This window comes from Macaca fascicularis, chromosome 10 (assembly GCF_037993035.2).
Source record: "Macaca fascicularis isolate 582-1 chromosome 10, T2T-MFA8v1.1".
NCBI lineage: Eukaryota > Metazoa > Chordata > Mammalia > Primates > Cercopithecidae > Macaca > Macaca fascicularis.
Window position 1 is genome coordinate 103719759 of NC_088384.1, and position 23032 is coordinate 103742790.

The 23032-nt window shown below is 49.0% G+C and overlaps 2 protein-coding genes across 23 annotated transcripts in view; one reads left to right on the forward strand and one right to left on the reverse strand.

The window, feature by feature from the left end:
* The window catches only part of NCOA3 (nuclear receptor coactivator 3), a 158965-nt gene extending 152849 nt beyond the window's left edge, over window positions 1–6116 (forward strand). For 11 of the 14 annotated variants that reach the window (XM_045363078.3, XM_065523264.2, XM_065523265.2 and 8 more), the window contains 4 exons: window positions 171–459; window positions 1623–1797; window positions 2153–2294; window positions 2608–6116. In XM_045363078.3, the coding sequence (XP_045219013.2) occupies window positions 171–459; window positions 1623–1797; window positions 2153–2294; window positions 2608–2619 (618 nt within the window). In that variant the 3' untranslated portion in view covers window positions 2620–6116. The remainder of the gene's footprint in view (window positions 1–170; window positions 460–1622; window positions 1798–2152; window positions 2295–2607) is intronic. The other 3 variants (XM_074005506.1, XM_045363081.3, XM_065523269.2) reach the window with 1 other exon arrangement.
* Window positions 6117–6639: 523 nt separating this feature from the next.
* Window positions 6640–23032, reverse strand: part of SULF2 (sulfatase 2) — a 130207-nt gene continuing 113814 nt past the window's right edge. For 3 of the 9 annotated variants that reach the window (XM_065523271.1, XM_065523270.2, XM_074005507.1), the window contains 11 exons: window positions 22161–22356; window positions 15413–15641; window positions 15182–15278; window positions 14529–14623; window positions 13447–13506; window positions 12797–12966; window positions 12413–12555; window positions 11111–11234; window positions 8926–8959; window positions 8628–8681; window positions 6640–7614 (listed from right to left, as the gene is read on the reverse strand). In XM_065523271.1, coding sequence (XP_065379343.1) covers window positions 7584–7614; window positions 8628–8681; window positions 8926–8959; window positions 11111–11234; window positions 12413–12555; window positions 12797–12966; window positions 13447–13506; window positions 14529–14623; window positions 15182–15278; window positions 15413–15641; window positions 22161–22356 — 1233 coding nt within the window. In that variant the 3' untranslated portion in view covers window positions 6640–7583. Of the gene's footprint in view, window positions 7615–8627; window positions 8682–8925; window positions 8960–11110; window positions 11235–12412; window positions 12556–12796; window positions 12967–13446; window positions 13507–14528; window positions 14624–15181; window positions 15282–15412; window positions 15642–22160; window positions 22357–23032 lie in introns of all 9 variants that reach the window. The other 6 variants (XM_015429947.3, XM_045363084.3, XM_045363085.3 and 3 more) reach the window with 3 other exon arrangements.

Genomic DNA, 23032 nt, shown 5'->3' on the forward strand with positions numbered 1-23032 from the left:
CCACTGCACTCCAGCCTGGGCAACAGAGTAAGACCCTGTTTAAAAAAAAAAAAAAAAAAAGACCCTGGGTGTTTTCTGTCTTATACCTGGTGTATTGTGGGGGTACTGTATGTATGCAACTGGCAGGTTCTTGCTATGTATATGTAATTGCACTCTTTCTTGGGTATTAGCAGGGTTTTCTTAATGCTCAAATGGTCGCCCAACGCAGCAGAGAGCTGCTAAGTCATCACTTCCGACAACAGAGGGTGGCTATGATGATGCAGCAGCAGCAGCAGCAACAACAGCAACAGCAACAGCAGCAGCAGCAGCAGCAGCAGCAGCAGCAGCAGCAGCAGCAGCAAACCCAGGCCTTCAGCCCACCTCCTAATGTGACTGCTTCCCCCAGCATGGATGGGCTTTTGGCGGGACCTGCAATGCCACAAGCTCCGCCGCAACAGTTTCCATATCAACCAAATTATGGTAAATCTGACGGTGTAAATATGCCTTCTCCAAGTTAACATTACTAAGGACATAAGCTTCACTACATTTGTTGCACATGAAAGAAAAAAATACGATTCACTCCCTCTTTACTTCACAAGGAAAACAAAGTTAATTTAAACTATTGGAAAACAAAAATGCTGCAGCACACAGGTAATTGAGACAGGTGTATCCTGTCATAGTTGAGTATTTTTTTTCAGGTGTTGTTTTTTTCAGTCCCACTCATTAAGAGTCCCCAAACTCTTAATTTGGAAGAAACACTGCAAAGTTGTCCCCCTTGCCCCTTCTTACATGTTCCAGTATAGTAGAACTCTCTGATCTCTGAATGCTTGGTCAAGTCAGTGAGAGGAATGCACTTTGTGGACTTTTACGTTGATTTTCTAGGTGACTTGGATTTATTATTATTTTTTTGAGATAGGGTCTTGCTCTGTCACCCAGGCTGGAGTGCAGTGGTGCAATCTTGGCTCACTGCAACCTCCGCCTCCCAGGTTCAAGTGATTCTCCTGCCTCAGCCTCCCGAGTAGCTGGGACTACAGGTGTATCACACCACCCCTGGCTATTTTTTTTTTTTTTGAATTTTTAATAGAGACGGGGTTTCACCATGTTAGCCAGGATGGTCTCGATCTCCTGACCTCGTGATCTGCCTGCCTCGGCCTCCCAAAGTGTTGGGATTACAGGCGTGAGCCACCGCGCCGGGCCCTGGATTTATTATTAATTACAGTGATGCAGATACCTCTTCAGTTCAGCCTTTGAGAGGTTCCAGGAACATGGTGGGGATAAAGGTGTCTACTGGGGAGCCCTGTCATCTGAGGATTGTAACTCCCCTGCCCTTTAAAGAGGGATGGAGTGATGTGAGTTCATACGGAGTCCGTTTTCTGCAGAAAGCCCATTGAAGCAACTGTGACCTTTCAGTGATCCAGATGGTGCTCCTTTCTGTAGTAAGCCTGTTACTCTAGTTGTCATCTTGGTGAGAATCTAGAATACCTGGGGGGCAGCATCTTATAGCACTCTGTATCTTATACTTATCACCTTCTACCCTCCACCCTCCCCCGCTTTAAAAAAAAACATAAAACTACTACAGAAATCTGATATTCTAAGGAGAAGGCATTTGGGCATTTTTATTTCTTCTGTTTTATTTTTGTAAGGAATGGGACAACAACCAGATCCAGCCTTTGGTCGAGTGTCTAGTCCTCCCAGTGCAATGATATCGTCAAGAATGGGTCCCTCCCAGAATCCCATGATGCAACACCCCCAGGCTGCATCCATCTATCAGTCCTCAGAAATGAAGGGCTGGCCATCAGGAAATTTGGCCAGGAACAGGTAAAGAACAGTGACTTCTAAAGTTAGTCACATCTTAGTCCCAGAAGTCCAAGAACTTACTGTAATTTTCAGTCAAGCCTTTTTGTATGGAGAGATTGAAAGGACTGGGTTCATATTAGAAGGTGTGTTATTTGGCTTGGCCATTTTGAGAGTTCTTCAAGCATGCACATTATCTATTAGGGTATCTAGTACAGAAAGCTGTGAAAAATGGATCACAGGCTGTCAGGGAGTTTTCTCTCTGACATTCCCAGCTTAAGTATAGCAATGTTTGACACAATTGTAGTAGTTTCTGTGGGCATGCCCTTTGTCACTAAAGTGACTTCCGGAGGTAATATTACCGTTTCTTTACTTACAGCTCCTTTTCCCAGCAGCAGTTTGCCCACCAGGGGAATCCCGCAGTGTATAGTATGGTACACATGAATGGCAGCAGTGGTCACATGGGACAGATGAACATGAACCCCATGCCCATGTCTGGCATGCCTATGGGCCCTGATCAGGTATGAAATTGATTGCTTACCTTTTTCAAAAAGTTTTTCTTGTTCTCTGGATAGAACTAAAGCCTCAGCTATAATCAGAATGTCCTAGGTATATTTTAACTTGAATGTATAACTTTAAATATAGTAATTGAAAAAACTTGGTTTGAAGGCATTGGGCCATTGGATACTTTTGGTAAGTCAAGCTGCATTGTAAGATGGGATCTCAGGAACCTGAATCACTCAGCCAGAGCTGCACTGTAAGCCATGAATGTGGGCATGGATTTTTTTGTTGTGTAAAGCATGTGTTTTACTCAGTTTTTCTGGTTGCTAACAGAAATACTGCTGACATCTCTGCACCAGGACCTCTTAAGGAGACCACTGTACAAATGACACTGCACTAGGATTATTGGGAAGGAATCATTGTTCCAGGCATCTATCTTTGAAGAAAGGACCAGCTTTGAGCTCCATCAAGGGTATTTTAAGTGATGTCATTTGAGCAGGACTGGATTTTAAGCCGAACAGCAGTATCTACCTGTTTTTTTTCTCCTCTCCTCCTGCTGTGTATCATGGTGTTCAAAACAGAAATATTTTTTGGCATTCCACCTCCTAGGGATATAATTCTGGAGATATGGAGTCCTACTGATCATAAAACTTTTGTGTCACTTTTTTCTGCCTTGCTAGCCAAAGTCTCTTAAATACACATAGGTGGGCCAGAGAACATTGGACAAATCAAGAGAGATTAGAACATCTGGTTTCTCTAGTTGCAGTATTGGACAAAGAGCATAGTCCCAGCCCTCAGGTGTTTTTGTCACTACCAAGTAGTTCTGTGTTGACCCTCTGTCCAGTGGAATTGGTGATTCTGAATTGTCCTTTACTGATGGTGTTGAGTTGCTCTGTCCCTATTATTTGACCTAGGTTTTCTCCTAATGAAGGTTTTCATTTGCCGTTCATGTCCTGTAATACTTCACCTCCAGGAACTGTCATGGATGTCCAAATGGCTTTGCAGAAGGGAAATGAGATGACAGTATTTAATTGCAGCAGTAGCAAACTTTTCACATGCTAATGTGCAGCTGAGTGCACTTTATTTAAAAAGTAATGGATAAATGCAATATTCTTGAGGTCTTGAGGGAATAGTGAAACACATTCCTGGTTTTTGCCTACACTTACGTGTTGGACAAGAACTATGATTTTTTTTTTTTTTTTTTTTTTTTAAAGTACTGGTGTCACCCTTTGCCTATATGGTAGAGCAATAATGCTTTTTGAAAATAAACTTCTGAAAACCCAAGGCCAGGTACTGCATTCTGAATCAGAATCTCGCAGTGTTTCTGTGAATAGACTTTTTTGTAAATACGACCTTTAAGATATTGTATTATGTAAAATATGTATATACCTTTTTTTGTAGGTCACAACAACTCATTTTTACAGAGTTTGTGAAGCTAAATATTTAACACTGTTGATTGCAGTAAGCTGTGTGTGGAGAGGCTACCAGTGGAAGAGACACCCCTTGACTTCCGTGGCCTGGCGGAGACGTAGTGCTCCCCAGCTTTTCCTTCCCCACCCCCCGGCCTTAGATGCCTCCTCGCTTTTCAATCTCTTAATCTAAATGCTTTTTAAAGAGATTATTTGTTTAGATGTAGGCATTTTAATTTTTTAAAAATTCCTCTACCAGAACTAAGCACTTTGTTAATTTGGGGGGAAAAGAATAGATATGGGGAAATAAACTTAAAAAAAAAATCAGGAATTTAAAAAAATCGAGCAATTTGATTGAAGAGAATCTTTTGGATTTTAAGCAGTTCGAAATAATAGCAATTCATGAGTTGTGTGTGTGTGTGTGTGTGTATGTTCAATTATGTTACCTTTTCATCCCCTTTAGGAGCGTTTTCAGATTTTGGTTCCTAAGACCTGAATCCCACATTGATCTCGAGTAGAATCCTTGGTGTGGTTTCTGGTGTCTGCTCAGCTGTCCCCTCATTATACTAATGTGATGCTTTCATTATGTCCCTGTGGATTAGAATAGTGTCACTGTTACTCCTTAAGGAACTCAGTACCCAGAACAGCCAGTTTGACTGTGATTCAGAGCCACAGTCTAACTGAGCACCTTTGAAACCCCTCCCTTTTCTGCCCCCTGCCACTTTCTGCTGTTGCCTCTCTTTGACACCTGTTTTAGTCAGTTGGGAGGAAGGGAAACATGAAGTTTAATTCCCTTTATCTGGGTTACTTCATTTGGTTCAGATAGTTGAAGGAATTGGGTTTCTGAATGTCTGTGAATTTCAGAGGTCTCTGCTAGCCTTGGTGTCATTTTCTAGCAATAACTGAGAGCCAGGTAATTTTAAGAATTTCACACATTTAGTCAGTCTTTCTAGATGTCTCTGAAGGTAAGATCATTTAATATCTTTGATATGCTTACAAGTGAATCCTGATTATTTCCAGATCCACCACTAGAGTGGATCTTATTTTCAAAGCAGTATAGACAATTATGAGTTTGCCCTCTTCCCCCCACCAACTTCAAAATATATCTTAAGATTGTAAATCTGGAAACTTCCATTGTAGTGGCCTGTGCTTTTCAGATAGTATACTCTCCTGTTTGGAGACAGGTACAACCAAGTCAGTCTGTCTCTGTGTTTTTCAGCTCAGCTGTGTCTGAACCTTCTTTAAGTGATGTGTGTGGGGAGAAACAGAATGGTGCTCTTACCTTTCTTGACTTTAAAAAAATTATTAAAAAAAAAAAATAAATTTTTTTGCAATCCTTTCCTCAGACCTGGCTGCAGGCTAACTGGAAGGCAGCACTTCCTTTTTTATATGGTAGAAAAATGAAGTTTATTATAAGTTTTTATATTTTCTACTTGTTCATTTGGTGCAAACTCAAGATTTTGATTTTCTTTTAATAGGTGCAGTCTTTGAGATAATTTGTTTTTACCTGTATTGCCCTTTATCTTTTTTAGATAATTCTTTGTACTCCTGCTACCTCTCCACACCCCAGCACCCCCCCATTTTTTCAAACCTTGGTATCTGTTGGGTGAACAGTATAATCTTTTCATCTGCTTTTAGAATGTGGGGTATTTCCAGTACCTACTTTTTTTTTTTTTTTTTTTTTTGCTGAATCCAAAGATATATAAACAAAATATATATATTTTATAAAGATTAGAATGATATAAAGGAGATACATGTTTCTTCCTTTAAAAAATAAATGGAAGTTACATTGTTAATGTTCGTATTATGATGCCACTTTTCTAAACTGCATCTGGATTGAAAGGTGTAAATATCAATAACAGTGCTACTTAGTTATCAGTATTTAATATCTGAGGTGAGTTGGGGGTATCTATATTAGGGGTAGGGTATTACAGAAGATAATTGGCTTGATGTCCTAGAAGTTCTTTGATCCAGAGGTAGGTGCAGCTGAAAGTAAACAGAATGGATTGCCAGTTACATGTATGCCTGCCCAGTTCCCTTTTTATTTGCAGAAGCTGTGAGTTTTGTTCACAATTAGGTTCATAGGAGCAAAACCTCAAGGACTGATTTAATCAGAGGAATAAGAATTGTTTTCAACTCCAGGGGCACACTGTTAATAAACGAGCAGGTGTTTTCTCTCTTCCTTTCTAATATATGGAATTTTGAAGAATGAAATATGAGAGCAATATTTAAATTCTCAGGAATTGACTTATACTCTTGAGAATGAATTCAGTTTCAATCAAGTTTACATTGTGTTGCTTTAAAAAAAATAGAAATTATTCTTTATCCTGCAAAGAATTGAAACCACATGAAATGACTTATGGGGGATGGTGAGCTGTGACTGCTTTGCTGACCATTTTGGATGTCATTGTAAATAAAGGTTTCTATTTAAAATTGGAGCCTAAAGAGTTTTTTTTTTTTTTTTTTTTTTTTGAAATCCCTGTTGGATTAAGGGTAAAGAAGATTAAGGAAGTTATTTCAAATAATAGTAACAGTTTCTGAAGTTAAAAAACGCCACTAGGGAGTTGCTAGAGAGCCTTGGCCTGTTGGGGGCATTGAAACAAATGTGGGTGCTTTAGGGATTATCTCTGTCATCTGTTAAATGAGAAATGGGTTGGATTGGTGATAGCTGAAATCTGTCAACTACTTGTATCAGGTTAGATGACCTGATATACAAAGAAGGGTTGGCCAAGGTGAATTTCTTTGCAATTGATTAATACTTTTAAAAAATGAAGTAGCAAAGCTGGTATACTATGAGACTTACCTGTAGTCCCTTGAAGTGTGGTAGACTTTAGTCAATCTACAACCATCTACTCCCCTTTTAAGAAAATCTTCTAAACCCAAAGGCATTTTCTTCCAAAAAGATGTTGACTGGTAGTATCTTGAATACTTTAAAAAAACAGACACACCAAAAAACTCCCAAGAAATGGCCTTTTACAAAATGTCAAAGGTTTCTTCATACCAACTGCTGGTCATTGGCTGGGGTTTTGAACACTGTATGACAATACTTATACTACAAAATTTTTTTTACAAATACAGTTTCATCAAAACTTGGGACATACATCAACTTCTTTTCAGTACCTTTAAAAAAAAAAAAACATCAGTTCTGGGACATAACAAAGAAATACTAGGAGAAACGGTATCTGGACAGGAACAGAAATGTCCACAACTGCGAGGGATTTTCTTTTACACTGGCCACAGAGCGTTTATTGACACCACCACTCCTGAAAATTGGGATTTCTTATTAGGTTCCCCTAAAAGTTCCCATGTTGGTTACATGTAAATAGTCACATATATACAGTGAAGGCAGTTTCTTCAGAGGCAACCAGGGTTTAGAGTGCTAGGTAAATGTCATCTCTTTTGTGCTACTGACTCATTGTCGAATCTGCACTGTTTTCAGCCTCTCCACGTTGCCTCTGTCTTCTTAGTTCCTTCTTTGTGACAAACCAAAAGAATAAGAGGATTTAGAACAGGACTGCTTTTCCCCTATGATTTAAAAATTCCAATGACTTTCGCCCTTGGGGGAAATTTCCAAGGAAATCTCGCTCGCTCTCTTCGTTTTCCTTTGTGAGCTTCTGGGGAGGGTTAGTGGTGACTTTCTGATACGAAAAAAATGCATTTTGTGCAGCTGGTGAGGTATAATCCAAAGCAAAAGCAGGGGCAAAAATGGACTTCTTGAAGTTCTATCTGCTCCTGCTGGTTATCCTCCAGAACCTGCCATGTTGACTGAGAGTGAGTGCTTGCTTTCTCAGGCCTCCTGGCCAATAGCATAGGTCTGCTGGAAATCACCCACGTGGTTTTTCGTTGCCTGTGCAGTCAGTTGATGCCTCTGTGTTTTTGAAGGTCCACCTCTGTTGTTTCTTAACCTTCCCAGCCTTCCCACAGTTGTCCCCTAAAGAACGAAACAAACTCATCTTAGCATTTAGCTATCACGGTCTTTATCATGACTTCCTAATCAGTCCTATAGCTGAGGAAGCTTTGCTTCAAGGCTGCTGAGAATGAATATTTCTAGGTTACTTAGAAAGGGATTGCTACCACCTAGTCACCTCAATTTTTAGTTGTTTACTTATACACTCAATGCCTGGCAAGGATGGCATTTAAGGATCTGGATAGAATAGTGGCTAAGGAGATTGTGATATGTAAAGATTCTGTACCTTAATTCTAGAAGCACCAAAGAAAGGCTTAGGTGGCCTGTTACTAATGTCCTATTAAAGCCACTCAGGTTTATATGCATATAAAGGAATAAATGAGTAGACCAGAGGTTGCAAATGGCAGCTCACCAAGGAGGGTAGTTTGCCCACATGGTTAACTTAATGTCAAATGAGATGATAATGATAAAGAATTCTCACACATACCTGCATTTTTGGATTTGGTCAGTGAATTAGAAAATCTGGCAAACCTCAGCCCATTCCTGCGGGGAGCAAACTAGCCTGCTCCCTTTAGAATAGAGGTGAACTTTCCAGGTTGCCAGTCTCAGTCCCTGCCAGCCTCCAATGGCACTGGAGTGAGAGTCTGTAGCTGTAGCATGAGCTTTTTGGAAACCATTTAATGAGGCCATCCTACTGCTGATGTTGTATACCAGTTAGCACTTTTGCAGCCATAGCCTTCAAGATGCCTGGCAGTTTGTAATATTTAAATGCTTCTCAACCTCTAAGTAATAGCTCAAGTTTACCAAGCACAGATTATAGCGAGAACAGCAGTGTACTGGACAAGGCATTAATGTAAAACATGAAATGGATTCAAGTGTTTTCTTAGGGAAAGATGTGCATTAGTACTTCCCCGCCACCCTCATTATGAGAACAAATGAAGGATGGTATGTAAGAAATGGCATGCAAATAGAATAGCACTGGCAAAATGAAGCAGTCAGAACCAGATCTCTATTTGTAAGCTGGTTCCTCAACTCACAGTGATTTGGAAGAAGGTCTCTTCATTTCTGGCCACTTTCGACGCTGAAACTGCCTAAGTTTTCAAGTGTCAAAAGGAGAATGAATGTTAACCATCACCAAGAAAGAAAAAGTCCCCAAAGAACTATACAAAGAAGGTCTCCTAGGTGACAGCTATCTTTGGTGGGTGATCCTGGTCTTGGGCAGACCAGAGGAAGGGCAGTGTCTCAACATAACAGGTGTGGACTCACAGAGATGAGACTGAAGGATGGGCCAAGATAGGGGAACTTTGTTTAGGCTTTAATAATAAAAAGAAATACCTGTATTGCTCATAGCTTCCTCCATCTTTAAGTCCTAAATGAAGGAGAAACAATAAAAACAGGAGCAGATAGTTTAGGCAAAGCTACCCCAACACACCAGAAAACCATCTTACACTTTTTTGTCACAATCCCATGATGTTGATAGTATTCCCTATTCAAGAGTAGACGGAATTATGAGGGGAACCTGCCCTAAGTCTCCTAGGTAGCCTTGTAGATTGCCTAAAATCCAGAGTCACCACGATCAGTTTCAGGACCCTGATGGCTTCATTCAGTGCTGACCTTAGTCATGGTGAGGGAGGTAGACGTGGGCCTGAACATCTGTGCTCCAGAGGACAGAAAGCCAAGAGCCCTGACCAAGTGCAGGAGGGAGCAATAGCTCATGTTTACCAAGCACAGATTATAGCGAGAACAGCAGTGTACTGGACAAGGCATTAATGTAAAACACGAAATGGATTCAAGTGTTTTCTTAGGGAAAGGTGCATTAGTACTTCCCCGCCACCCTCATTATGAGAACAAATGAAGGGTGGTGTGGGCTCTGGGGAAGTTTTCCTGAGGACATGGCAGGATCGTGTGTGTGGGCTCTGGGGTCAGCCCACCTTGTTCACTTTACTCCTCCATAGAATGAGGATAAGAAGATTCACCTCAAAAGCTTATCAGCTAACACATGTAAAACGCTCAGCACACAGCCTGGCACACAGTGACTTATATGTCATTGCACTTTGATCACAAGAGTAGCAGCGCTTGAGTGGCAGAGGTTAGGAAGCCACTAGTGAAAATTCCAATCATATCAGGCTCCTCACCAGGAAGTATTAGTGCAACATCTTCTGTAAACACAGTAGCTCTGCCCTCTTCATAACTAGAGCTGACTGTGGCATCTGAATTCTTCCTCCTAAGCTGTGTGGCCATGTTCCTGACATGAACTCCAGGCGTCCTCCTAGACACAGTCCCTTCCCCAAGGGACTTCAAATATCAAAGGTTTTAGGCCACTCTCTCTCACCAGTAAGTGAACTTCATTTTTCTTTTAGCTTTAATTTTTTTTACTTTTATTTTTAGAGATGGGGCGACAGCTCTGTCTCCCAGGCTGGAGTGCAGTGGCGCTATCATAGCTCACTGTAACCTTGACCGCCTGGGCTCAAGTATCCTCCCACCCCAGCCTCCCAAAGCCCTGGAATCATAGGCATGAGCCACCATGCCTGGTCAGCTTTTTTCATCTTAAAATTTCTATCTAGTTGGCATTTTAGATTTAAAACTGCAGATTTTGTTCTGTCCCAAACAAAACTCAGGATTTACCTGGGACTCCTACTCCTGCACCTCCCATCACCATATTCTACTGGGGGGCTTCACCACCTGAATCTGAAATCCATCATCTTCACTGCTCCCACCTCTAGTCCAAGCCACCATCATTTCTCCCTGGATAACTGTGCCATCTTCGCTGTTTGCTCCCATAAAGTCCCATTCTCCACCTAGCAATGCCAGTGCCCAGATTAAAACCCTCCATTGGCTTCCTGATACACCTCAAATGAAATCTAAACTCTACCATGGCCTCTCACAGGGTAGCCTGATGCCCTCCTGCCACTCTCCACTGGCCTCAGTTGTGCTGGCTGTACCACCTAGGCTGCTTTCTGCTCCTCACACTTCAAGTTTCCTGGAACGCCAGCCCTCCACGTTTTCTCAGTGGTCGACTGCGTCCTACTCTTCAGTACTCAGTTCAGAGGTCTGACCCTGGTTTTATTAAGTGGTGCCTTTCCCCAGTCACACTGGATTCTACCATCCAGTTTTACTCTTTCCATACAAGCCAGAGGCCTCCCGCTGTGGACTGCTCTTCTTAGGACAACACCGGCTCCACACAAGTCAGCCAGGATGGGGTCATCTTTAGTCACCATGGTTTCAGGTCTGAGTTCTCAGGAAATGTTTGTTGAATGCATGAGTGAACAAAAGGGAGGAAATGAAACGAGGGAATTCCATGTGTTTCCTGGACAGCTGATGCAGGTGTTCCTCTCTCAGGAAGCACAGCTTGTCAAAGGCCATCTGCCTGCTATGGACAGGGGCTCCCATGACTCGTCTGGAACTGCATCACCTCCCAAAGCCTGGTGATTTCGGGCTCATTCTTGGGGTAGACACCACCTCCTGAGTCCCTTCCTTTGGTTACCCTGCTCTAAGGCCCTATGTTGCGGTGCCTACTCACCCAGGTCCATGTTTCGAGTCCGGGGGTTACACTGCTTGTAACCCTTGCAGCTCCTCAGCTCCATGAGCTGTACATGTAGCTGGTTGAGGACATCCCTGTCCAGTGTGTTCACTGCATTCATCAGCTAGTTGCAAAAAGGGTAGTCTGTCAACAAGGTAAGTACAGGGACTCTCCCCGTGCCCTTCTTCTACCAACCAGGGGACATATTTCAGGCAGGTGGAAGGTGCTAGGGGCTGGTGACCTGCTTACTCCAACTTCAACTTCTGCAAGAGCCAGCATTTGGAAGAGTTAGGTGACTTTTTGGCTTCGAGTCCCACCAGGTTCTCTCTTAATGAGAATGAAAACTCAGGAGAATAAACACCATGTCTGTCTGTATTTAATGTTGGAGTTCTGCAGCCACTAGTCAGGAGACTTCCCAAGCTCGGAAAGAAAGCCTTCCAAGTCTTGGTTTTATCAGCAGCCTTCATTCAGATTTGCAATCCTCCTGATTGCAAAGCAGCCATTTGATGAAAGGATGGGTAAGTGACTTGGGTTCTTGTGTAGTCTGGGAGCTACCGGTGACGGACTTAACCTACCCCTTTGGTAAAGTATGAGGGTGAACCTATCTAAGGAGAAAGACTGGACACCTATATAGTAATTAAAGCATTTGTGCTGCTGATATTTAAACATCAGATTTCATTTAAAAAATTATTTCAGGCTTTTCTTGAAAGGTCAAAGCCTGGGCAATACCAAGGCCACAGGACAGGAAAGCTCTAGTGCTGGAGCTCAGCAGTGACTGTCCCTGTACAAGGGCCCACATGTTCCGATGACCAGACATGTCACTGCTCCTTCTGGTCTTGTGTGGTCCTGAGCCACATGAGTCGTGTGTGTGTTTAGATGGCTTACTGTACGGAAGCACTTAGCAGAGTGCTTGGTGCAGTGTGTTACTGTTATATTAGCCGCGTGGTCCGTGCAGGCCCTGCAGTGGGTAATATCTGGCTTGATCCTACGGCTTGACAGTTTTAGGAGTCTTCACAAGTTCCGGCAAAGCCTGGTTGAATGCTGCATGTTAAGTTAGAGGGAAGAAGCCACATATATTACACACGCAGGGTGACGGAGGCAAAACGCAGGGTGATGGAGGCAAAAAAGGCTGATTGAACATGGAATCCCCCAATCTCAGCGGCTTCACAACTTACTCCCAGTGGCTCAGGGACTCAGTGGGACTTGGATAATTTGTCATGACTTCCTGAGGTTGGGGGGGTGCCTACCTGGCAGCACTGGGGTAACCCATACCCCCATCTCTCTAGCTCGGGTTGTCTGTACCTGGTAGGGGTCTGTGTTGAGATCAAAGTACTCTAGGAAGCCAGTTGCAAATTCACAGAAGAGGAAATTGTGAGTCTCGTTGATGGTCCTCATGCACCAGTACGTGTTATTGTTGGCGCTGGTGCAGGCACAGAAAGGCCCCACTGGCAAGGAAGAGAGAGCATGTCCTGAGTGCCTGCGGGAGGAAGCCCCATCTGCCAACAGTGATTCCCGTCAGGGACAGCCCCCGAAACCAGTTCATCAAATGCCAAGAGGCTGTCCCAAGCACTGTGGACCCCTGGTGTCGGGGACCCCCTTTCTGAGAGAGGTTTGAGTCACTTAAGTGGAGAAGTTTCTTGGCCCCCCGGGCCCCAGCCTGTCCACCTCTGCCCTGGGCTTGCTCACGTGTCCAGAAAGGCGCCGTCTGCCAGTGCTGGTTGTCGTGGGTGAAGCACGTGAGGCCTGGCATGCTGCACGTGTCGTTGTTCTGCAGGCGCTTGAGCAGCTTGCGGAGTTTCTTCTTGCGCTTCTGCTCCCGCAACAGCCACACCTTATCCTTCTCTTGCAGACCCTTCCTGTGGGCGCAGAGGGCCACACATGCCTTGGGCCTCTGAGGGATCAGTGACCCCGTGTCTCTGCTCTTCCTGTCCACCTAGGGGCTGGGCTGAGGCTTCTCCAACAGCCATGGGCATAGCAATTCAGGGTTCCAAGTCCCAGTGCTGATCCAAGGCAGAGCCGGGACTAGAACCTGGATCTTCTGTCATTCTACTTTAACTCCCAAGGGGGCACAGAGCTGGGGACAGAGCCAGGCAGCTACTGGGACTCCTGTTGGCATCCCTTTCCCCTCCTTCCTGTGTCCTGCCCTGCTTGGTGGAGTTGCCGCAACCCCGTTTACAGTGTTGATTGGGAAATAAGGCCTCTTTGAGGGCCACCGCAGACTTCCCAGGGAAGGGCCTGGACTTCTTTCCTTTTCTTCTGTATTTTAGCTTAAGGGAGGGCCACCTCCTCATGCTAGGCCTCTGCATCTCTTCCCCAGGACCTTAAGCTGCCCTTACCTGAAAGGATGCAGACTGGAGCCTTTGTGCTTGAGGCGGCCTTTGTGCTGGGTGTGGTAGCTGTAACAGACCCCCCAGCCCCAGGCTTCAGGAGTGGCTCAGAGGGCTCCGCTGGCAGGTACAAACTGTGGTTTCTGGGACTCCCGTGTGTTGCTGCTGCCCCACTCCCCTGTTCCTCCTTCTGGGATGGTGGTGGGGAGGGTACAACCCTATCCCCAGGGCAGCAGGTACCTGCCTGGGTGGCTTCATTCTCCAGGCATGAGCCAGGACTCTTCCTGGGATTTTGCTAGACTTTAGAAGGTCGGGTTAGTTGTAATTTAGCCACGACTAGAAACTGGGCCTGGCTTTAGGTGCGTCAGCCTCAGCATCCTTTTTCCTTTCCTTTTGTGATGGTTAATTGTACACGTCAAAGCCTCAGCATCGTGAGGTTGGTTCCCTCACCGCCCTGCCTACTCACGCTTGGTCGGGGCCAGCACAGGGGAGCCTGTGTTTTGCAAGACTTTCTGGGAAGACGGCAGGGCTTCTGCAGCTGTGCTGTCCAGTGCGGGAGCCACTGGCCACAGGTGGCTACTTCAGTTTGAATTAAGCAAAATAAAAATTTCGGCTCCTTAGTGACACCAGCCACCACTTCAAGTGTGCACCAGCCATGCGTGGCACAGTGCAGACATAGCCCGTGTCCATCGGCACAGAATGTTCTACTGGACACAGCTGTTCTAGAGTTCAGTCCTTTGGGCCAGGGGATCCCTGAGCCGGGAACATGGACCTCAGACCACGTGGGGGATTTCTGAAAGGGCAATCGGCAGAGGCACGTTTCCGGCCTGGAGCCGGCTCTGCACAGCCAGCACGGGTCTCTTGCCAGCAGTACTGGAATCTGGGCGCCAGCCTGGCTGAGGAACGGTTCCGTGTGCCACATTGGCTGACAATAGGGATGTAAATTATGGATTTTTTTTTTTTAATGCCATGAGGGGAGAAGATTAAAAAAGATTAAAAAAAAAAAAATGAAAGGGGTCAATCACGAGAGGGGATGAACTGAACTGTCCTGTAGGAGGGTGGGGTCTCAGATCCCTGTGCTACTGCCTCACCTGATTTTGTGACAGTCACATTCTTCTGGCCGCTTTTTTTTCAGGTGACCTCGGACTTCCCTCAGGTTCTTAATTTTGTTCTGCAGGGTTTCAATCTGAGGGAGGGGCAGGAGAGGAGGCCTTGAAACCTTTACGGCTGGACAGGAAAGGCGTGGCCTGGTGACCGCCCCCACGCTGCCGTGTCTGCTCAGCAGCGGCAGCCTGCCCTGCCCGGGCCCCAGGGCCAGCACCGGCATGTTTGGGTGGGGAGGACTTGTTCTGCCTGCTGAAGGAAGCCCACCTTCCCCTCCGGCCAGCCCTTGCAAGGGAACCGAGTCCTTTTCCTGGCCTGGCCTGCGGAGGAACCTGCTGAGCCCCGAGGGCGGCTCCAGTGTCTCCCCTGGGCTTGATGAAAGGCCTCATCATAGCGTAGACTTCTTGTAAGTCAAAAGGGGGACAACGTGGCTAAGCCATCCTCCCTCAGACAGACTGGGCAGCAAGCTGTCTCATGTTGGGACTGACGCCTATCCCTGGGTGGAGGAATCTGTGGGGACCTCACTTCACCTCTCCAGCCCCTTCCCTGGGTCTGGCCTCACTGCCCTCCCACCATAAGCCGGGGGTCCTGCCAGGCCCTTGGTGGCTGACGGCACGCTCCTCTCCCGCTCTCCACTCACCTCGTGGTCGATGTGCAACTTGTGGTCCTTCCAGGCCTGCAGGGACTTGTACAGGTCCAGGTCACACTGGACTGTATCGTTCTCTAGGATATAGCACCTGCTTGAGAGAAGGGATCACGTGTGGCTCAGAGGAGGTGGAGGGGGCCCAGCCCAGGGGCTCAAGAGGTGTGGGAAGCCCCTGCTGAGGTCTGTCCTGTCCCCTTCACCCTCGACTTCCACCTGGACACTCACCGATGTGTCACTTTAATGGGGTTGGCAGCTGAGTAGTCAGGAAGGCCTCCGGTGCCACTGAAGTCCCCTCCATCCTTGTCATCTTGGTCCTCAGGGGCCCCTGGCCAGTGCCGCTTGGTGAGGTTTCGGGGCTGGGCAGCATCACCCAGGCCTACGTGGTACACCCTGCCGTCTACCTCGATGGCCACTGAGCGGATGGAGCGACTGCGGGCATAGCTGGCCTTGTACTCTGTGGGCATCAGAGGGGTGGCGGAGTTAGGGAGGCGGGAAAGGCTGGCCAGGCTCCCTGGGCAGTGGGTCCTTCATTAAGATAGGGCCGGGCTTCCAAGCAGGAGGCTCAGCTTTGCCTGTGACCTGAGGGGTTGTGAAATCTACCCGCCTGCTCGGACCGCAGGGGAGGGCCTCAAGGCGATCACGCCGGCAAAACTGAAGTCCTGGAGCCAAGAAGCCACTGACTCTAGAGGATTTCAAGCAAGAGCTGCTTGCGGGTAAACAAATGGCGGTACATCATCTGTACGACGGAATATGCGACCAGAACCAGAAGTGAGGTTCTGATTCACGCTAGAGCGCGGATGAATGTCAAAAGCATGTTGGGAGAAAGCAGCCAGACACAAAGTGGGCTCATATTGTTACATTCTATTTATAGGAACTACCCAGAATGGGTAAAATCTATAGCGGCAGAAAGAAGACTGGTGGTTGCCAGAGGCTGGGGGAGAGGGCAGTTGAGGAGTGATTGCTTTGTGGGTACAGGGTTCCCTTTTGGGGCAATGTTTTAGAACTAGGTAGAGGTGTGCAACACTGTGAACCTATTAAATGTCTCTGCATTGTATACAATTGTAAAAGTGGTAAGTTTTATGTTATCTGAACTTCACCTCAATTAAAAAGGAAAAAAGTATCATGGATATAAAAACGTTGATTTAAACAGGGGAAAAAGGGGCCCTGCAGTGCCTGTCTCTGGGTATATATGGACGGGGACTGGGGAAGCCACTTAGCTTCTGTGAGTCCCAGGGAGCTGGAGGCTGCCCACCAGGTGGTAGGCAGGTGCCAGGTGGGCCGGCGACAAGGCCGAGAGGGGCTTTTGCATACGCTCCGACCCTGAAAACTCAGGCGTGCAGGCTGAAGTGACACCCCAGGTAGCCTGTATCTTCTATGTCTCAAAACCAAATCTGAGTTGGTGAGATTAAAGAAAAAGGGAGGTGGTGGCGGTGATGTAGGGATCCAGATTTCCAGCTTCCGGAAAGGAGACATGTCTCACAGGCCCACAGTTCCATATGGTCAGGACGGGCCGGAGACGGGCGGCCCCTCTGGCTGCCCACTGTCGTCCCTGTTGGCCAGAGCCCCCGTCACTCCTTTCTGTTTTAAATCTCTGCCCACCTGACACAAGTGTGGCCTCAGCATGCATGCACTGCAGTTGTCATTCTTCTCCAGATGTGCCTCATTTAAAGAGAAGGGCCTGGAGCCAGTTAGTGGCCCAGGTTTTGTTGGATCCCAAGTGACCCCAAGATGGTGACCAAGGAGGACCAGCTGGAGGCAGGTGGTGGCGGAAGGCGGTGGAAGAAGGAAGGAAAGGGCTCCCTTTCCCACATGGCCACTCTTGGGGGATGTTTTGTATCTTTTAATTCTCAGACACCTTGCATCACAGTCACAAGGGCCGAAGGATCCTAAGGGGAGAGGGGAGGCCTCCCCTCTCCGGCAAAGCCTTGGGCCTTTCTCCTGGGCACTTCCTTCCCTCGGTTGAGTCTCTCGACGCGTGTACACAAAGAGCCGAGGATGCTCCCTGTGCCGAGCAGGTCCTGCCCCGAGGCTCAGGAAATGGACCCAGCGTGTCCTCTTCACTCCTTTAGTCCCAGTCAGCTTATGAGTGAGTGGCGTTGTCTCTTTCCACCCTCCATCTCCCAGCTCTAGACTCAGGGGTCCCTAAACCATGGCCTAAGGGCCCAGGCCAGCCTCCATCTGTCTTTGCGAATACAGTTTCACTGGGTACAGCGGCTCGCGTTCACTTACACCTCTGCAGTTGCAGGGCTGAGTCGCAAAGCCCCCGACCTTTACTCTCCGGCCCTTCACAGCCGCGGTCTGCCGGTCCTGTGTGATTCCTCTCCTGTACCGAAGCCACACGACCTGCTCTCCCTGTCTCTCTCACTGTGTCCATGTCCAGAGTCCCGGAGGTCCCCTTCCTGCCACACCAACAGGGCATGGGACAGGACTTCATAAGCTGGTGGCCAAGAGCTTTGACTCTGCAATCGGATGGCTGAGGTGCAAACCCCTGAGCACATGTGTGGCCCCGGCGATTTGGGTAACTTCTTAGGATGGTGCCTACCCTACAAGGGCTCCTTGGAGGATGGCACGAAACAGAACTACTGAAGCATTCATGCCTGATGAGCTGGTATGGACCAGCTACTGCAGGGGGTGGGGACTCTGCCTGCAGCTGACGTCCTCACCTAAGGTGATGCCGCGCAGCCCCGAAACCTCACCATTACGCCCGCTCCCTGCCTTTCCATGCCAGTGACCCCCTGTGTGATGTGGCTGCCCGTGCCTACTGTGCTTCTCACCACTCTTGGCCACACCGGTCACCTCTCTGTGGCTGGGACCCCCCACACTCATTGTGAGTACAGGGCCTTTGTACCTCATCTTCCTCCTCCTCAGGACACTTGTTCTCTGGCTGGTCACAAGGCTTGCTCCTTTCTGTACAGGTGAGGATCACGGGGCCGCCGAGAGGCGCGGGTCCCGGCTCTGACGTTACACTCACATGAGGATTCTGACCAGGGCTGAGCTGACTCTCGGCTACTTTTACGTATTTTTCTTTCCTCTAAGCATTAATAAGGGGGAAAACAGCTGAATCTCTCCCTGCAAGATGTTGTATTATTTAAAGATTATCGACTGTGCCACATACTGAAGCAAGGAGATGCTGGCTGTGTAATCCAATCTGGAAACCAATCATCCTATTCAGCTGGAAAAGTTAATGCAGTAGTTCCCAATCAGCTGGTGAGGAAAGGCACCAGAGGATCATCAGCTGGGAAGCGTTGTCTGCGGCAGTGGCTGGGCTGTTACGGAAAGAGACTTATCTGCTCCACGATGAGGACATTTGCTGCCTGGCCGGATGGCCCAGAGGAGACCACCGCGTCTGCCGTCGGAGACCTCGATCCTCAATCTCTAATTAGTCTGTGGCACAATATCATCCATCTTATAAAGAAAGGAATTTTTTTTTTTTTTTTTTTTTGAGACAGAGTCTTGCTCTGTCACCCAGGCTGGAGTGAAGCGGCGTGATCTCAGTTTACTGCAACCTCCCGTTCCCAGGTTCAAGCCATTCTCGTGCCTCAGCCTCCTGAGTAGCAGGGACTACAGGCGCCCACCACCATGACTGGCTAATTTTTGTATTTTTAGTAGAGACGGGTTTCACCATGTTGGACAGACTGATCTCGAACTCCTGAGCTCAGGCAACCTGCCTGCCTCGGCCTTCCAAGATGCTGGGATTACAGGTGTGAACCACTGTGCCCGGTCAGGAAGGAGATTCTGACACAGGCTACCATGTGGATGAACCCGGAGAACATTATGCGAAGAGAAAAAAGCCAGCCACAGAAGGACAAATACTGTACAATTCCACTTACATGAGGCCCCTAGAGCAGTCAAGCTCATAGAGAAGTAGAAGAGTGGTTGCTGAGAATGGGGTGGGAGAAGGGGTGAGAGCTGGGTGGGAGAGCAGGATGGGAGAGTGGGGTGGGAGAGCGGGATGGGAGAACGGGGTGGGAGAATGGAGTGGGGTGGTTAAACAGGGTGGGAGTGGGTGGGAGAACGGGATGAGAGCAGGGTGGGAGAACAGGGTGGGAGAACGGGGTGGGACAACCAGGTGGGAGCGGGGTGGGAGAATGCAGGGAGAGCGGGGTGGGAGAATGGGGTGGGAGGACTGGGTGGGAGCGGGGTGGGAGGACTGGGTGGGAGCGGGGTGGGAGAACGGGGTGGGAGAACGTGGTGGGAGGACTGGGTGCGAGCGGGGTGGGGGAGCGGGGTGGGAGAACGTGGTGGGAGGACTGGGTGGGAGCGGGGTGGGAGAAAGGGGTGGGAGGACTGGGTGGGAGCGGGGTGGGAGAAAGGGGTGGGAAGACTGGGTGGGAGTGGGGTGGGAGAACTGGGTGGGAGGACTGGGTGGGAGCAGGGTGGGAAAACGGGTGGGAGAACCGGGTGGATGAACGGGGTGGGAGGGAGTGGGAGAATGGGGTGGGAGGGGGTGGGAGAATGGGGTGGGGGTGGGAGAACGGGGTGAGAACGGGGTGAGAGTGGGGTGGGAGAACGGGGTGAGAGTGGGGTGGGAGAACGGGGTGAGAGCGGGGTGAGAGTGGGGTGGGAGAACGGGGGGAGAGTGGGGTGAGAGCAGGGTGGGAAAACGGGGGGAGAGTGGGGGGGGAGAGTGGGGTGGGAGAACGGGGTGACAACGGGGTGAGAGCGGGATGGGAGAACGAGGTGAGAACGGGGTGAGAGCGGGGTGGGAGAACAGGGTGAGAACGGGGTGAGAGCGGGGTGGGAGAACAGGGTGAGAACGGGGTGGGAGGACTGGGTGGGAGAACGGGATGGGAGCGGGGTGGGAGAACAGGGTGGGAGAACGGGGTGGGAGAACGGCATAACAGCGGGGTGGGAGAACGGGTGAGAGCGGGGTGGGAGAACAGGGTGAGAACGGGGTGAGAGCAGGGTGGGAGAACAGGGTGAGAACGGGGTGGGAGGACTGGGTGGGAGAACGGGATGGGAGCGGGGTGGGAGAACGGGGTGGGAGAATGGGGTGGGAGAATGGGGTGGGAGAACGGCATAACAGCGGGGTGGGAGAACGGGTGAGAGCGGGGTGGGAGAACAGGGTGAGAACGGGGTGAGAGCGGAGTGGGAGAACAGGGTGAGAACAGGGTGAGAACGGGGTGGGAGGACTGGGTGGGAGAACGGGATGGGAGCGGGGTGGGAGAATGGGGTGGGAGAACGGCGTAACAGCGGGGTGGGAGAATGGGGTGGGAGAACGGTGTAACAGCGGGGTGGGAGAACAGCATAACAGCGGGGTGGGAGAACGGGGTGGGAGAACGGGGTGGGAGAACGGCATAACAGGGGGGTGGGAGAATGGCATAACGGCGGGGTAGGAGTACGGGGTGGGAGAACGGTGTAACAGCGGGGTGAGAGCGGGGTGGGAGAATGAGGGGAGAAGGGGGTGGAGAACGGGGTGGGAGCAGGGTGGGAGAATGGGGAGACGACATTGAATGGGGACAGTTTTAGTTTTGCAAGATGAAAAGTTTGTTTAGCAGGCTGCACAGTAGTGTGAATATAGTTTACACTATTGAACTGGATACTTAAAAATGGTTAAGATGATAAATTTTATGTGTATTTCGCCATAATTGTTTTTAAAACAACACCTGAAATCTATCAGACTTTGGCTGTCCTTAGGCCAGAGAAATGGGCTGTGTGGGAAGCTGCCCAGCCCTAGAGGGCACATTTCTAGCCGGCAGACCCCGACGCTTCCACACATTTTCAGGGCACAGGCTCATTCCTGTTTGGAAGTCAGGCAGGGACCATTCTTCCTATTTGATGGTGGGAGCTGAGCCTCAGAATGGTGAAGTGATAGCCCAGGGTGGCGGCCAGGCCTTCTGGCTGGGTCTAGAAGAGCCTGTCTCCACTTCGCCTGCTCCCTGGCTTCCGCCTGCGCCCTGGCCTCCGCCTGCGCCCTGGCCTCCGCCTGCCTGTCCTCTCCCCGGCCCGTGCCGAGCATGAGGTATGAAGGTGTAGACCCTTCTTTAGCTGGATGAGGCTTTTCCCCACTCAACTAAAGTATAGTCTATTCTTGTTCTTCAGGGTAGTTTATTTTTTACTTTTTACTTTTTTTTTTTTTTTGAGACCGAGTCTCTGTCACCCTGGCTGGAGCACAATGGTGTGATCTCAGCTGTCTGCAACCTCTGCCTCCCGGGTTCCAGCGATTCTCCTGCCTCCCACACCATCACGCCCAACTAATTTTTTGTATTTTTAGTAGAGACGGGGTTTCACCATGTTGGCCAGGCTGGTCTTGAACTCCGGACCTCAAGTGATCTGCCCACCTCGGCCTCTCAAAGTGCTGGGATTACAGGTGTGAGCCACCGCGCCCAGCCCAGAGTAGTTCTATAAAGTCACCACAAACACTGCACTAACTAATTGAACATTGAACCATGGCTCCTAGGGGAAGCACACAGCTGAGTTCCTGCGAACCTCTGGTCCTAGCATTTTCACCAGCCAATCAATACAGAACCTTGTATGTGTGTTTCTTCCTTTTTTTCTCTCTCTTTTGAGATGGATCTTGCTCTGTTGCCCAGGCTGGAGTGCAGTGGCGCGATCTCAGATCACTGCAGCCTCTGCCTCCCAGGTTCAAGCGATTCTCATGTCTCTGCCTCCCAAGTAGCTGGGATTACAAGCGTGAGCCACCACATCTGGCTAATTTTTGTATTTTTAGACGGGGTTTTACCATGCTGGCCAGGCTGGTCTTGAGCTCCTGACCTTAGGTGATCCACCCGTCTCGAACTCCCAAGGTACTGGGATTACAGGTGTGAGCCACCATGCCTGGCCTTATCTGTGTATTCCTACCGCTCCCCACTAGAATTCATGGCTTGTGAGGAGGTGTGGCGGTGTCCCCAGCCCCTAGACCACCACCTGGCAAGGCGACAGTCTCTGTGGAATTGTCTTGAGTGAATGAATGGGCTCCCCAGGCACGGTCTCTCTCTCCTGCTGTCCCACTCAGCCAGGCTGTGACACTTACTCTTCTTGAAGAGCTTTTTCCGGCGTCCGGCCAGGCTGAGCTTGTAGTCCCCGCTGTCACAGGTGCAGGCCTCGCTGCCCTGCCCGTAGTACTTGGGCACGAGGTTGGAGAGGGCTCTGCTGCTACCCAGCTGCACGGGGCCCTTGCACTTATGCAGCTTCAGCTTCCCCGTGGCGTCCTCCACACACTGCCACTTCTGCAAGACATAAACCCACCTCTCCCCTGCCACACCCATCCACCCTGGAGACATCCCTCTCCCTGCTTGCATCCAGCTGTTACCGAGCCCCACGTCTGCTGTCTCCAAGTGCCGCTTCTTTCCACTGCCGCTGCTTGAACCTTGGGCAGAGCTACCATCATCCCCCTACGAGATGCCTCCAACGGCCCCCCACTCTCACGGTTGCCCGCTTCTGTCTGCTCCTAAAATCCACCCACGTGGCAGCCAGAGGAATCTTTTTAAAGGGCAAGTTGGATCATGTCACTCTCCTACTTAAAACCCTTCAATGGCTCCCACTGTCTTTAAGACAAGACCCAAGCTCCTCATACTAGTCTCTGAACACCCTCTGCAATCTGGCCCTGGCCTACCCGTGAGTCCTCCGCTCCCTCAGCCCCAGCCCTCTCTCCAGTATCCCCCGTGGGCTGCTGCCCCAGGGACTTGGCGCTCACTGCTCCTTCTGCCTAGAATGCCCTTTTCCCCAGCCCTTCCTGCTGCTGGAGCCTTCTCTTCCTTCCCATCTCTGCTCCAGCGAAAGGAGTCTCCCCGACCACCTTCCCGGACTCGGTCAGTGCTGCGTGCGGAGGTTCCACGTGTGCATTCAACTCCAGGCCTGTGCTCAGAAGCTGAATGTAGACAGAATCACCGTCCAAATCTCTCG